A 16325-nucleotide genomic window follows, 5' to 3' on the forward strand; every position below is an offset into this window, starting at 1 on the left:
CCTCCCTCCCCTGCACCCTCCGATGCATGATGGGGAGTGTAGTTCTTCCCCTCACTACCGCGAAGGGACGGGGCGCTCTGGTGATTGGGGTGGGGCCTTGGAGATCCCTCCCACTCTCCCTTGGTCGTTTCTGCAGAATACGAGCTGTTTGTGGATACGTCTGGGAGGGGAGGAAGGACTGAAGTTGGGGGTGGGGTGAGGTGTAAACTCGCTCCTAGGTTCTGGGAGATCCGGGGTTCCCCCTCATCTCTTCCCTCCCCCCATTCCCAGCGGGATGGCTTCTTCTGGGGCTGCAACTGGAGATGATGTTGGCAGCAGCCGCAGCACCCTCAGGGATGCAGGTGAGTTTGGTGGCCGCCCTGCAGCACAGCCTTGGGACCAGTGGCTTTATTCCAGCGGTCCCAGCTGTGACACAAACCCTAAAGTCTTACTGACTTTCAGGAAGCGCTTGGCAGGAACCTTAACGCCTGGTGTCTCCCGCAGCCACGTGTGCTCTGGGAATGGCGCTGCGGACCGGGGGAGGGATGGAGGCGGAGGCGCTTGTTTGGCCGCTGTTTGCCTAAGAGTGGGTGGAGAAAAAAAGGCGGAAGCGCCACCTCCTCTCCCCGAGAAGTTGGGGAACCCTCTCCCGGCTCTTCCCTTACGCCCTTGCGGTAGCGCCGCTCTCGCGTTCTAGCTCATTCAAACGCTTTGGCTTGGTTTGCGCGGCCCGGGGGGCGGAAATTAGCCGGCCTCGCCGCGTCCCGCCCCTCAGTCAGACTTCTTTTCGTGCTTTGTTTGGCATCGGGGAACTTGCGCTCTTTGCGTCATGCGTCTTCCAGGTATGAAACTTTCGTTCCTGGACGTTCCTGGACGTTCCTGGGCCATCGCTTGCGGTCTTCTTCCGCAACGAAAAAAGTTTGTGTCCTTCGAGCTCTCTCGCTTCCCTCCTGAAGGAGCCTCAAAAGGAAAATAGTGCAGCTGGAAGCCTTGTCAGAGAGGCGAAATAGCACTAGGCTCTCTCAGCTTCGGAGCGCTCTGGACTTGTTCTGTGACACTGTTCTGGGTCGTCCTGGTAATCCGTTCCTTTTGCAAGTCCGTGGCTTTGGGTTTCCTGGAGGACTTGTGGGTCACAGCTAAATTTTGAGGGCGGAGAAGCCTGGAAAAGAAATTAATTTGGGGGAGGAGCCTCCTGGCTAAGAAATTAAATTTGGAGGAGGAACCTCCTGGATGAGTCTTTTCAAGCTCCAAGGGTATAAAATTATAAGGAATATCAGAGACCATTTTAATTCAGCCTACCTATTTTATTGATGAGCAAATAACAACCTTATAAAAAAAAAAAAAGCAGGGAGAGAGGAGAGAGAGAGAGAGAGAGAGAGAGAGAGAGAGAGAGAGAGAGAGAGAGAGAGAGAGAGAATTACTTGCCAGAGGATACACAAGTAGTAAATGTCTGCTCCAGTTCTGCCCTCAGCTTGCCAGTCCTAAAGTTGATTTCTTACGTCCCTAATTTTTCCTTCTTTTCCCAGGGCCTCCGGGGTAAACAATGCAGAGAACTAATAATAATTTGCAAGCTGACTGCCATTTCTTGGGGGTGGGAGGGAAAGGGGGAGAAGATATTTTTGCCTTGATTAAAGTTTGGTACATCTCTAATGGAGTTTGTTGTTGTTGTTGTTTTACGGTTAATAACCTTTGGTCAAAAATTGAGTTCATCTTGTTACCACAAAATTAAAGTGCTGTTACTAACTACTTCTATTATTAAAAAATCCCTAACCCTAAAATTATTTTTTAAAACTACCTCGTCAGTTCTGCACATCTGAAACTGACTGCTGAGTCAAATGTTTATCCACCTCCACATCTTAGACAGTTAATTATTGAGTTATTTGGTTCTCATTTTGGTGGACCAAGTACTTGACCCAGCTCTCATTTGGGGGAAACATGTAATTAAAGTTCTCTAGATATCAACTTCTCAAGAAGGTTATTTAAGACTCAGAGATGTCACATTAAGATTTGTTAAAAAGCTGACTGTTGAAGAGAGTGATGCCTAAACTTTCAAATTTGTTCCTGCAAGAAGTTTTTTAAAAATTTAATGGATCAAATAAGAAAGCTGATTCTCAGTAACTCCTGAATCAGGGTTTTTGGATGTTTTATTTTAATACCAGTAGTATTCCAGATTTGGAAATTCTTGAAATGAGTATCAAAGGGAACAGTGTATTCTAAAGTAAGACTGTGGAAAGATAGATTTGAAGCCATATCCTGAAGACCATACAAAATTACTGTACAAATGTCATCCTGGATCAGACCAACTCTGTTCTTTCTCTCTCTCTCTTTTTTTTTTTTAATAGCCTTTTATTTACAGGTTATATGCATGGATAACTTTACAGCATTAACAATTGCCAAACCTCTTGTTCCAATTTTTCACCTCTTACCCCCCACCCCCTCCCCTAGATGGCAGGATGACCAGTAGATGTTAAATACATTAAAATATAAATTAGATACTCTGTTCTCTCTTAAGAGTGAAAAGCAAGAATGTTACATAGCCTAACAAAGCCGTGGGGCAATAAAATATTAGATTTAGGATCAGGAAAACCTGAAAAGACATTTATTCTGTGACTCTAACCATTTAATCTCTTCATCTATAAAATGGGCATAATAATTACTAGCTTAAAGACTATTGTGGGGTCAGATGAGATAATATATGTAAAACAAGCACAAATTCAGTGCTGCATAAATGTCAAATTTACATTAGTTGACTTTCTTGAAGTCAAACCACATTTAACATTCTACCCCTGAACTCTCTTTTAATAACCTATTCATATCCTTACATAATTTTTCCCATCTACATTTCAAACCTGTAAATCACTCAAAAATTTATAGAGCATTATTATCAAGCACATTTCTATTTTTCTTTCTGAGAAAACCCCAGCTAGTAAATTATGCATGGTGTTTATTGCCTGTTGAGTATTGTAGTACTTTCACTGAATTGATCTAAAACAACTTCTTTCAAGAGATGTCTCCTGATTCTAAAAGTAGCATGCCATAATGAAAAGAATACTGAATTTGGAAATTAGAAAGTTTGAGTTTGAATTCTGGCTCCACATCTTGCTAACTGGAGTAATAAATTTAATCAATAAACATTTGTTAAGTACCTACTGTCAACCATTTTACTAAACCCTGGGGATACAAGTATGGCAATGGACAATCCTTTCCTTCAAAGAGCTCTCAATCTAATAGGGACACAACATGTAAACAACTATGTATGTTCTAGCAAGAAAATACAAAACAACTGCAGTGAGATTCCATTATCTCGTTAAAAAAAGAGAGAGAGAGAGAAAGATAATAATTGCATTTACTTGCTGTGCATAAAACACTTTTAGAAATGTAAATTGCTATATAAATCCAGGCTAGTACTTGTAAGATTTTTTAGACCTGATCTAATACCATAAACTAGTATGAGGCCTCATCTGGAATGGGGAATTATGTTTAGTGTCTGAAGATCAAATTTGCAGGACATGTCATTATTGCCCAGATTTCTTCTTTGATATACTTGGTGTCTGGATTCTGGAACAGTAGAGCATTTTACTGGAGACCCATCTGCCAAAGACATCTCAAGGAAACATAAATATATCACCCCTGCTGCCTTCACCAGATTTAAACGAACAATGAGGAAAGATGGCAGAAATACCAGACTACTTTGAGTTTTCCCTGAGTGTGTGTGGGACACAGAAAGCACATGAAATTAGCCATCACCAGTGCTCTACACAAGCTGCATCTCCCAAATTCATTTTCTGGTCAGGGCCCCAGCTTCTTCGGGTTCCTTTTCCTCGCCATTTGTTGCTAACAACTGGAATAGATTTCGGGGACAGGATGGGTCTCTTTCAGTAGTACCTCCAGTCTGTGAGAAATCTGATGAAAACTTTTGCTCATGTCATCACCTACTACTTCAGGGAGAGTTTGTGAGTACAGTTCAATTCTGTACATGTCTGCCATGTGTGAGACACTACATTAGATGCTAGGACTGGATTAGATGATCTCTGAGATTCTAAATTCCATAGATGTCTCCCAGGCCTTATCTTGCTCTGTACACAAATGATTATGATTCAAGTGAGAACCATATAGTAAGCAAGGTTTTGGCAAGTACCTCATGCATAGGGAGATCATTCTTTTCTTGTAATGGGGAGGGCTGGGAAGATCCCACAGATAATAACAATGATGCTAACAGATACCCATATAGCACTTTAAGTTTTCCAAGGGATTTATGTCCATTCTCAGCCAATATTACAACAACCTGGTTAGGTAAGTGTTGTTCTTATCCCTATTTTAAGGATGAGCAAAGAAGCTTAGTAAGGTTAGATGATTGTGTCCCTGGCCACGTAGTGAGTGACTCAGACTTAGGTATCTTCCAAACCCTCTTTAGCATTCTTTGGGCAGTGAAAATGGTACTAGTAGGACTTGAAAAGTGCAAGGGCTATTTCAATTTTGAATTTGCTTTCCTAGCTCCTAGCACGGTGCCTGACACATAGTGAGCTATTAATAACAGCATGTTGATTTATTGAAGTCAGAAGACTTATCTTCCAGTCCAGCTTTTCTCACTTACATGCTAGCTATGTGCTCCTGGCAAGTCCATTTCCTTCTCAGAGCCCAGATTTCTTCATCTATGAAATGAAGGGGTTAGAGGAATGATCTCTGATGTCTCTGCTAACTCTAACATTTTGTGGTTGATTACTGGGTGAGGTCATTCATACTAACTCATCATCATCCCCTCCTCATGCATATGGACATCAACCAGGCAGTTCACATGCCCTTTGAAATCCAGTCTGGAACACTGGATTGTAAAGAAGGAGACAGTCTCTAGTAACAACTTTACTGTGACTTAATCGTTTTTCTCTCAGTTTCTCCTTTTATAATTATAGGAAAACTATTTGTTTTCCTCATCTACTTCATAGGAATAGATAATCAGTTTAGATCAGAGGTCTCCAGAGTTAAGAGCACTATAAATCCAAAATACTATTATGATTCTTATCTGGTTGGCATGTAGGGAAAAAGTCTATCTCTTAGAAAACAGATCTATGCTGATATTGTTGGGAAAGAAATGCCTCAGTCTTCAAAAAGCATCCTAAAGGCGTCACAACACCAGCAGTGTCAGTTAATTACCATCCAGACTTGTTATCTTACTGACTTCTTTCTCAGAGCTACAGAAGGCAAGCTTTTCAGGAAAACTAGAAAAGCAAGACTGCAGACACAATAAGAGGCAAAACAAGTAGGTGGATTAACCGAGGGAGACAGATAATGAATCTCTTATTTTGGTATTCTAGATAAATGAAAATATTTTTTAAAGAGAGTAGAACTTTGTTCTGTCAGGATGCATTAGCCTTGTAAAAGAATATGTTAAGGCAGAGCTGTCCAATATTCAGTCTGTGGCAATATCCTGGCAGACTTGTCCTTGTGGTCTCTAGTCATCATCTTTAGGGCTATTGTCCAGATGGGCTGGGACTTGGAGGGCTGTAATTAAGATTTTCTGACTAGTTGTGAAGCAACTTACTATCAGCAGGCTACCTGTTGTAGAGCTGAATTAAGCCAGATCTCATATGTGCTTCTCTATTTCAGGGATGGGGACAGAGGGGGAAGAAAGCAGGAGAAACAAATGAAAAAAAGGAAATCGGCTTCCTTTTAAAAAATGTCTCCAATATCCTGGATTTCTAGATTCTATGAAATAATCCTGGGAAAAATTAGTAATGTTTATGACTTCTGTTCTAAACGTATTATATATACACTTAGAATATCAAAGAATTATGAAAGTTATTCTCCCCAAATTCTTTCTCTGGATGTCCCTCACATACTTCTAAGTCTCCAAGAAACTGAGATGAATGAACTTGATTTGGCAAAGGAGATGTCAAAAGAGATCCAGGGAGGACTTGGTTGAAATAAAAGAAGGTAGAATAAAGCTACTCTTACATACAATGTTATGGGAATGAATGACTATATATATATATATATATATATCCTTCCCTTCTCTACCAAAAGAGCCAGGCTAAGAGAACACTTTTTTAATCAAAACACTCTTATGGGTTTTTTTGTTAATCTTTTTGATACTTGAATAACTAACAATGACACTTGGATAGAGTCTAACTCAAAACATAAATTACAAAATTCTTACCACATTTTATTCCAACCTTCTTAGTCTCCAAGCATTTACTACCTACTGCTTGTCTGCGGGGGTGTATGGATGTCTGGGAAGACTAGTATGTCTGGTGTGAGAGTGGCTTTCCCCTGTGGTGTCTACCTGCTACCCAGTTCTTCCTGTGGTTCCAAGAAGCTGTAGAGCATGTGGCCACACCTGCAGACAGGCTAAACCAGATTGAGGGCAACCAATGCACTCAAACCTACTCGTGAGTTAGTGAGATGTCTACACCAAACATGTGAAGACTTCCCTGGCAGAATGGGCAGATATGAACCATTTGTTCCAAAGGGCCATGAAGGTGGAGGAAGCTGGTGATTTGGAGTGATTGAGTGGGGTTAGACACTGAAGCTTTGAAGTCATCCCCTGCATCCCAAATCATCAACAGATCATTCAGGAATCAAGAGATTTGTATGCTAGATAAACTGGTAATACAAATCCACATGTCACTCCCTCAGAGAGAGAGAGAGAAAGAAAAAGAGAGAATTCCTGTCCTCAAGGAACTTACATTCCAGTGGGAGATGACCACATATGAAAGGTAACAGAAAAGTAGGGAAGGAGATAAGAGAAATGAAGACCAGGAAAGAGCATGGCTGAAAGCTGGCTTGGGCACTTTCTTCCAGGAAGAATTCACCAAACAAGAATGAGTGGGTGAATCTCCACCTAGTCACAAGGATGGAGAGGTATTTGGGGGTTATAAGAACAGGAAGATTTTTCCAAGTGTGAAATTCTAGGCCATGGGGAAGGCCAATCTGTGGCAAAATTGTGGATTAGGTAAAGTTTATCCTTGTCACTTTTCTATTTCTCAGAACAAGATTTCTTTACTTTCTCTTGGTACTCTTGTTATCATCACCATTCCCTTGCCCCAACTGTCTGTGCCCAAATTCTAATCTTTAGAGATTATCCACATCTGTGAATCCAGTTAAGGGGGAAGATTAAGGCCCACTTCTACACTCAGGGTGATGGAAGTAATACAAAATAATTCTGGCTATAAGTTCAAGTTGGACCATTAGCCCTAATTTTCCTACACAGTCACACAATCATTAGAGCTTCAGAAATTTGCCAGTAAATGTGGCTGGTATTGTCCTTTAATTGGTTATTTTGTCAATATGATCATTTTAAGCATGGGTTTCTCCTGTGTTTCTTAGTAATTGAATTGTGTTGAACTTCATGCAGTGTTAGAGAGGGAAGAAGGTTTAATCTTTTTTCCATAGATCCCTTTTAATGCTAATTATATAATTCTATTGAGTTAGAAAATGATAGTTTACACAGTTTATACAGTTCTGGCAAAGTCTTGTACCATCTCAAAATACAAGATTTAGCAAGCTTCCTTCTAAGTATAATTCAGCAAGCATCTAAAAACGAATCGGAAATTACAACATGAACAAGCTCTTTTACTTCTAGTTTAGTCCATAAGTATCTGTGCTTAAGTTATGCATTAGACTCTTACCACAAAGTGATGGGTTATTTTATGCTGCAGATCCTATATCAGACATTATAAACTAAACTAGCTGAAATGAATCAGTAGAGGCTGCTTCCTCTCCAAGAATGAAATGTGCCCCTTTTATAGATGAAATAATAACACTGAGCTATAATCAGTAGTTCCTGTATTCCAGATTTGATAGATTTGACTGATGAGCTCATGTACTCCATCAACCCATTCATTCTTACATTCTTACCTAATCTACTTTGTGAAGAGATATATTTGAAAACTTGCTTGCTAGGGTTAGGAGTTAAATGGAATAGAACAGTCTACTAACCCACCTCTCTGTGACCCAACCACTACCTCTCAAGTAACCTTGAGAGCAGTGAACATTTTGCCTTTCTATCCCTAGCTCTCAGCATGGTACCTGGTAAACTTGTTTAATAAATGTTTATGACTTGATGATAACTCGAGTAGTTTGAATGTATTAAATGACATTTAGGAGAAATTAACTGCTACTGGATTTTCCCCATAGGATGAATTTCAATCAGTCATCCAGTATCTATTGAATTCCCATGTATATTCCCAATGTTGTGCTTAATATTGTGTGACTTGCAAAAGAAATTAGAAATTGTAGTCCCTGGCCACAAGGAGCTTACAGTCTACCTGAAGGGATACCAAATATTTGTGTTACCTGGAATAGTCGTATAATGGGTCTCATATGGTATATTTAGGCTTCCAGAGAGCCTAAATATATGCTTACTATATTTAGATTACATAGATTCCTATCTTTAGATTAAATTCTATGATGTACATCTTTAGGTTGTATGATGCTGTGGGGCAGAGTGGAAAGAAAGCTCAGGATCAGGAAAAAAGACTTGCATTCAAGACCTGCCTCTGATACATCTTGATTATCTGAACTTGAACAAATCATTAACATTTCACTAACTCTTTGAGACTGTCATTTACACAGAAGATAGTAGAGGGGATTTACTTTTGGAAAGTTCTCTCTCATGATATTACAAGTCTAGCACAGAAAAAAAAAATCTATAGTTACTTATTCCTTACAGAAATGGACAGGTTTGATTTTTTAATTATATTCATTTTTACAAAGAAAACTTTTACAAAGTTCATTCTCAGTCTCCTGCTTTCTCCAGGCTTGCTTTTTAATTTTTCTGCAGTGAGGGATGAGTCACCTTGTAATTACAGAGGCCGCACCTGTTATAAATTATTTTGAGTGTGTTTATCAAAATATGCATAGATGCTTAATTTCTAAGATTGAACTGGTTGTTGCATATTTAACACAATGCTCTGTTAAGCAACATGTTGGTATTCAACAGTAATAGCCAATTAGAAAAGAAAATATCTTGTACTCACTGATTGTGATTACATCTCTAAACTAATTAATAGTAGGAATCATTTGAGTAATAATAGAGCATCAATCAGACTTCTTACTGAAAAACACTATAACAAAAGGTCTTCCAAATGACTAGAGGAGAGGATAATGGGAAAAAAGAAGAGGACCAGGTAATTCTTGCAATCTGGTAGTTTTCTGTAAAACTTATTTACCCTTCATTTGTGAAGACCCACTATTAGAAAACAAAGTGCTTTCAGTTCTTTTCCCACTAATGATCCTTCTTATCATGAGTGACATCATGGTATACTGGACTGAGCATCATGAGACTTGGGTTTTAGGCCAGTCTATTCTAGGATATATTTGTTAACTTTAAAATGAAGAGATTGTACTAGATGATGATTATTGGTGGGAAGGGTCTTTCTGGCTATAAGAATATAAAAGGAACTCTTTCCATCAACTCCCCATCTTGATCATATATTTAGAGCTAATGGGAATATTAGAGATCATTGAGGTCAAAACCCTTGTTTTACAGATGAGAAAACTGAATCAGAGAGAGATTAAGTGACTTGTGTAGCATCAGGCAACTAGTAAGTGTCTAGTTAAAGCTGAAGTATTTGAATTTGGGTCATCTTGATTCTGAGACCAGCAGCCTCAAAACCAGGCCCAATCCCTTGGAGCTTTCTTCATTTTGCTGAGTTTTTAGGATCACAGGCCTAGAACTACAAGGACCTCAAAGATTGATTGGCCAAACCTCGTTTCACAATTAAGAAAACTGAGACCTCCGGAAAAGTGACTTAACTAAGTTCACACAGATAGCAAGCATCAGAGGTAAGATTTGAACTCAAGTTGTACATTCCAGAACCACCTTGAAACTCAGTCTAACAGAATATATTTCTAAATTGGGAGGCAATTCATGTGGGTTTATTAGCACCATCGGACTGAATTGAATCTTATTCTAACATTCAGTTCCTTCCTAATGATCCCGTCCTCTTGTAGAATAGAGTGCCCTGAAGGGATATTCCTGATCTTGCTCATTTTAATCACTTTATTAGTGAAAGAAGTGATAGTTTTAAATTTGCATTAATGTTAGAAAAGTATTTATAACCCAAGGAATTATTTAGCTAATGTATTTCCCTGGTTTATATGGTTGCCCTTTTTGTGAGAGGAGAAAAGATAAATACTAATAGTCTCTATATATTAATAACTGTAGAGACTATCAGTTAATCCTAACTTCCCATCATGCAAACTAACATGTGTGCAGACTCAAGAAAAATAATATATATCAGGAAATGATCCTAAAGGAAATAAACTCCCTTCTTTGCTTACCTTAGGAAGTTTTTTGTTGGAATGTACAGTCTCTTAGCTGTATTATATGGAGAAAGTTGCATGCTGATAAGGAGGAGGAGGACCTTATGGAGCATGGCCTATAAAGTCACTCAAGAAAAAAAAAAAATGGATGTTTTAGCTTACAAAAAAGAAGGCTTAGACTGGGCAGGGTAGCCGTTTACAGAAATCTGAAATACTGCCTTGAGGATGAGGGGTTAAACTTGTTCAGCTGGATCTCAAAAGGCAGAACTAACAGCCTTAGGTGAAAATTAGAGACAGACAGATTTGTCTAACAATTTGTGCTTTCCAAAAGTGAAAATGATTGCTTTAGTGGGTTCCCCCTCAGAGGTCTTCAGTTGAAGACTGAGTGTCTAGTTGGAAAGGATATAGAGGAGAGAAGCAGACAGAATTGTACAGTCCAAGAACACTGGATTTTCAGGACCTGGATTCATCTCCACCATTAGCTATGATTTGGGGGCAGGTCCCTTAATCTCTCTCCCTTATTATTAAGTAGATCTACAGAACTGTTAAGTACCCTGCTAAACAACCATTGTCTCTATCAATTCCACCGACTTAGCACCTTTTTTTTTTTTTTGTTGTTGTTGTTTGTTTGTTTGTTTTTTAATAATAGCTTTTTATTTACAAGTTATATGCATGGATAATTTTACAGCATTGACAATTGCCAAACCTTTTATTCCAATTTTCCCCTCCTTCTCTCCCGCACTATGGCAGGATGACCAGTAGATGTTTAATATATTAAAGTATAAATTAAATACAAAATAACTATACATGTCCAAAACATTATTTTGTTGTACAAAAAGAATCGGACTCTGAAATATTGTACAATTAGCCTGTGAAGGAAATCAAAAATGCAGGCGGGCAAAAATATAGGGATTGGGAATTCAAGGTAATGGTTCTTAGTCATCTCCCAGAGTTCTTTCACTGGATGTAGCTGGATCAATTCATTACTGCTCCATTGGAACTGATTTGATTCATCTCATTACTGAAGATGGCCATGTCCATCAGAATTGATCATCATATACTATTGTTGTTGAAGTATATAATGATGACTTAGCACCTTGTAAGAAATCTAACAATATCTTTGTAGATACTCTGACCTGGTACATATTAAGCACCTACTAAGTATTGTGTGGTGTTTTACTCCAATGAGACAATAATACATAGGGTTATCCCAATGTGGGCAGAGAAATAGGGCTTCTTTTCAGAACATTAAGAACCAAGATTCTTCTGAAATTCTCTAAGATATGTATACTTTCAACTAAATATCTCTCTTTAGAGAATTATTACATTTTAGCATTGTGGAAACATTTTCTCTTTAAGTGTCTATCACTGTGGTATTATAGTGTCCCTCCCTTAGCACATTTGAAATAGAAGGACTTTTTCTTTAAAAATAGAACAAAAAGACAATGTTCTTAAATAACTAGACTCTGACATACTGTTCCAAAGCATTCAGACCTAGGCTTCTTATTAATTCAGGTAACCATAGCTATTTAATGCATTATTTAGAGTCATAAAAATTTAATTTGCATTCTTCGATCAGCTTTCATTTCCTTCAAGAATGTAGGTATGATGGAATTTTTTCCATTTCCAACTGTGAAACCAGTGTTGGAAAAGTTGGGGAACGACAGAAACCAGTGATTAAATAATTATTTGTCAATAAAATTATAGTTCTACATGTCGCAGGTGAGAAATTCACCTGCTGATCTGGTCTGTTTTGTTTGTTGTTTGTTAAAGAAGCATAAGGTTATAGAATTTTAGGGTCGGAGTGGGTGCAGAGAACCCTTCTCATTTCACAGATATGGAAATAGGGTTCCACAAAAGACAAGTGATGTGATAAAAGTCATCCATCTGAGTGGCAGACCTGAGACTAGAACTGAAGTCTCCTGAGCTCCAGTGTCATTGATATTATCTCTCTTGTTTTATAAATGAACTTAGGAATGATTCATGGAGCTTTCTCTAAGCAACTGATTTGCTGATTCAACAAATGAACTAAAATATTTAGGGCTAACTGCACAAAACTCCGTTTCTTCAAAATGCATGTTTATGGAAAATATGGTGGAAAGACAGGCTGCTTTTGACACAGGTCTGGTAAAACATTTTACTTTCTAGGATCCTGCCCAAAACAAGGTTACTCTCTAGTTGATGATGCAGCCCCTTGAAAGAGGAGAAAGGTAAGGAAGAGGAGGAGTAAAAAGGAGTAACTATATGGAAAACAAGAGTAAGCCAAAAGGCTGGTTTGAATTGGTTTATCAGGAAAACCATAAAAAGGTAAAATCTAAGAGTCCAAGGCAAATGGAAAAAGCTGTTGCCAGAGCAAAGATTCAGGATGCAGAGATCAATGCTGAATCAGAAAGATAAATGCAGGAAGAGTGAAGTGGTTGACCTAAGTCCAATTTTCTTTCTCCAGAGTCCTGGTCTTTTTCTGATGATTAGTCCTATCTCTTTTCTGATCTTCCTCCTTTCCCCATTATACTTATATGAGGACATGTTCAAGGGTAAGAGACCACTCCCCTCTCACAATTCATTAATTCACATATTCTTCTCTGTGATGTCTAAAACATTACATATGTCTTTTTGCAAGAAAAACAAGTAGGATATTCTTAAATTGGATTTTGCATATGCTTCTGAAAGATAATCAATTCTTAGCTTAAGAAATTTACAATTTGTGTAAGCATTTAAAATTGTTGACTAGACCTGGGTCCCTTCCCAAAAATGAAAACATACTTATGGAAAGCCAAGCCTTATGATTGTTTGTTCATGGCCATTTATTTCTTTCCCTCTACTCTTTTTTACTACTTAGTGAGATGATACTTTTATGCAATTGGATCTGTAATTTCGTCAATAGTATTCTCTTCACGGATGCAGATTACAACTTATCCACGTCTAATTATCCTTTATGACTCTTTCTCATTATCTCCCATGAGTTTACCACTGGAGGTCTACCCAATGTGCTGGGGGCCTTCATTGCTTTCTCTTAATTGCATGAGGATGCCCATAGAGCACCCAGGCTATTCATATGAGACCAGCTCATCTTTTTCATTCATACATTTCTTTGATTACATCCTATAAGCCATTTCATCTTTTTTCTTTCTTTTTTAAATGTTTTCTTGCCTGCCTACAGCCATTATGTGCATATCTTTTGCCATTCAAACAATCCTCATTTTTAAAACTGTAGTGTTCCATGACTTATAAGGAACTAGATGGCACAGTGGAGGGAATGCCCTAAGAATGACTCTGCTTATCTCACTTTCTCACCAATCTCTCTTTAAACTGGTTTTTACCATCTATCATCACTTGTTCTTGCTATTGTTTCCTAAGATAATACAATTCATATGATCAGAAAAACCTGAGTTCAAATTTGACCTCAGACATTTATGACCTGAATGGCACTAAGGAAAGTCACCTAGCCTTGCTTTAGTTTCCTCAATCCAAAATCAGGATAATAATAATAACTACCTTTCAGGGTTATTGTGAGGATCAAATGATATATATTTGTAATAGATTGGAGCACAACAACTGGCATTTAGTAGGCATTATATAAATGGCATCATCATCACCATCAGTAGTGGTTGTTGTAGTTTTTGTTGAAGCAGCATTACAGCTGTACAATATCACTCGAAGAAGATAAGAATTAAGATTTGCCTTTGTTTCATAGAGAACTTTAAGCTCATTAAAAGAATTTTTCCATTTCTCAAAGAAAATTCAGTGTGCTCGCCTTATGTTGGTCACCGAGCCCACATTACCAGTCAGCAAGATGTCTTCCAAATATATGCTGTTGGACAGGTTGACCATTGATTTGAAAATCTTGGCCTGGACAATAGATATTATTCATCCATCTGGGTGTTCCATTATAGCTATTTGATATTTGACTCTTTTTTAAGGAAGTTTTACCATGTTCTTTGATGCAATCATCACATTATCTTCATGAAAATGCAAATAAGCATATCTGAATAAGAATTCCCTTTGGCTACCATATATTTCTTTAAATTGAATAAATCAAATTTTTGCTAATTTAAATGGCCTTTAAATCTTTGGGTCTCCTTGTTATGGAGTTTATAATGATTAGTTTATATTAGTTAAACTTCGATGTGAAATTTATAAAATCAGTGGCAATGGCATTTTTTCATTCTCTCTCCATTTTGGATATCCAAACCTAATTTATATAGTTCACATTGAAGTTCATTTTGTGTGTCATATTTTTCCCCCTCATTTTTATTCTTCTACCTTTGTATTAACTTTGATCTTTGTTCTCAGCAAGTTAGTATTCTTATTATAGAGACATCTGACTAAAGAATGAATCCCGTATTGATAATGTAAAAATATAATCAGTTTCATTTCTTGTGAGGATATTTGGTGTCTGCAATGTTCAATGATAGATTCTTCTCAACTAACATTTATTAAGTTCCTACCATGTGTCAGCCTTTGTCCTATGTATTATAGATACAAAGGCAAGACTTAAAGCCTGTTTTCAAGCAGCCTGCATTTTAATGAATATACAAAATGAACATATATATGAATATATAAAACATGCACAAAGCAAATACTAGGTATTTTGGGGAGAAAGGGAAGCACTAGCAGCTAGAAAAATTAGAAAAAATGTCAAGCAGAAGAAAGTTCTTGAACTAATTCTTAAAGGAAATTAAAGAGTTTAAGAAAATGTTTAGGCATACAAGAACATTTTTAGGAAGTCTTGAAACTAGGCAAAATCTAACAAGTATTTATATCACTCTTAAAAGGCAGAATGGAATAGTGGATAGTTGGAGGCCAGAAGACCTGGATTTGAGCACTGCTTCAATTGCTTTTTTATTTGGATGACTGATAACAAGGACCCAGACAGTTTTTTGAGTCTATAAGTAACTTACACATGAATTATTGATCTGCATTACTGATGGGAAATTTCTTACTGCCTGTTTTTTATAGGGATGAATCACCAATTTTTAAAAAAAGCATATTGTTAGGTTTAAATAATTAAAAGTAGGGGTATATTGATGAGAGTTATAGGTATAAATATAGTAACTAGAGGCAAAGAATACATCCATGATATATACATGTAACCTTCCCAAATCATATTTTCCAATATATTTTTCACCATCCATATATATTCCAACTTTTGCAACAGTCACGAAATTATCAAATTTTTATTGAATTCTGAGGATTTTATTAAATTCTTCATAAAATTCCTCTACTTTTACTTCTTCATCTTTAGCCACAGATGATTCTGTATAAACTATTATTGTTTTCATGGTAGTCTTTGGAAAATTCTAATCATAGGTAGGTACCATTAGATGACCAAATATCTCAGGAAATATTTTTGTTGCCTTTGGGCACACAATAAAACTACCTATCAGTTCCTTTATTTATCTCCCAGGAGAACCTGTGAGTCATTCATTCATTTAACTACAGCTTTCTTTTGACTTCTATTTTTCTTAGTAATGAAGCCATTAAGATTGATGTGATTCCTTCAGTAGTGTGTCCATTCAGTCATTCACATATAGGTTCTCTCTCTCTCTCTCTTTTTTTTTTATAAAGCGTTTTATTTTCAAAACATATGCATGGACAATTTATTACAGCATTGACTCTTGCATAGCCTTGTGTTTCAGATTTTCTCCTCCTTCCCCTCATCTGCTCCTCTAGATGGCAAACAATTCAATATATGTTAAACATGTTAAAATATATTAAATCTAATATGTATAAACATATTTATACTGTTTTCACTGCACAAGAAAAATCAGATTAAAAAAAGAAGAAAGTAAATAAGAAAACAAAATGCAAGCAAACAATAGCATAAAGAGCAAGAATGTTATGTTGTGATCCACATTCAGTTACCACAGTCCTCTCTCTGGGTGTAGATGGCTCTCTTCATCACAAATTGGTTCTTCTAATTTGTTTATAATATCATTCTTTATGTCTAGATCATGAACCCATTATCTTGGTATACAGTGTTATGTGTGGGTCAATGCCTAGTTTCTGCCATACTAGTTTCCAATTTTCCCAACAGTTTTTGTCAAATAGTGAGTTCTTACCCCAAAAGCTAGGGTCACATA

General features: G+C 37.4%; 1 protein-coding gene across 1 annotated transcript in view; it reads left to right on the plus strand.

Moving 5' to 3' along the window:
• The first annotated feature begins 66 nt into the window (after window positions 1-66).
• ZNF277 (zinc finger protein 277) overlaps window positions 67-16325 on the plus strand; it is a 152534-nt gene continuing 136275 nt past the window's right edge. Inside the window, exon 1 of the mRNA XM_012550970.3 lies at window positions 67-341. Within this exon, the coding sequence (XP_012406424.1) occupies window positions 275-341 (67 nt within the window). The 5' untranslated portion in view covers window positions 67-274. The remainder of the gene's footprint in view (window positions 342-16325) is intronic.

Source organism: Sarcophilus harrisii, chromosome 5 (assembly GCF_902635505.1).
Source record: "Sarcophilus harrisii chromosome 5, mSarHar1.11, whole genome shotgun sequence".
Taxonomy (NCBI): domain Eukaryota; kingdom Metazoa; phylum Chordata; class Mammalia; order Dasyuromorphia; family Dasyuridae; genus Sarcophilus; species Sarcophilus harrisii.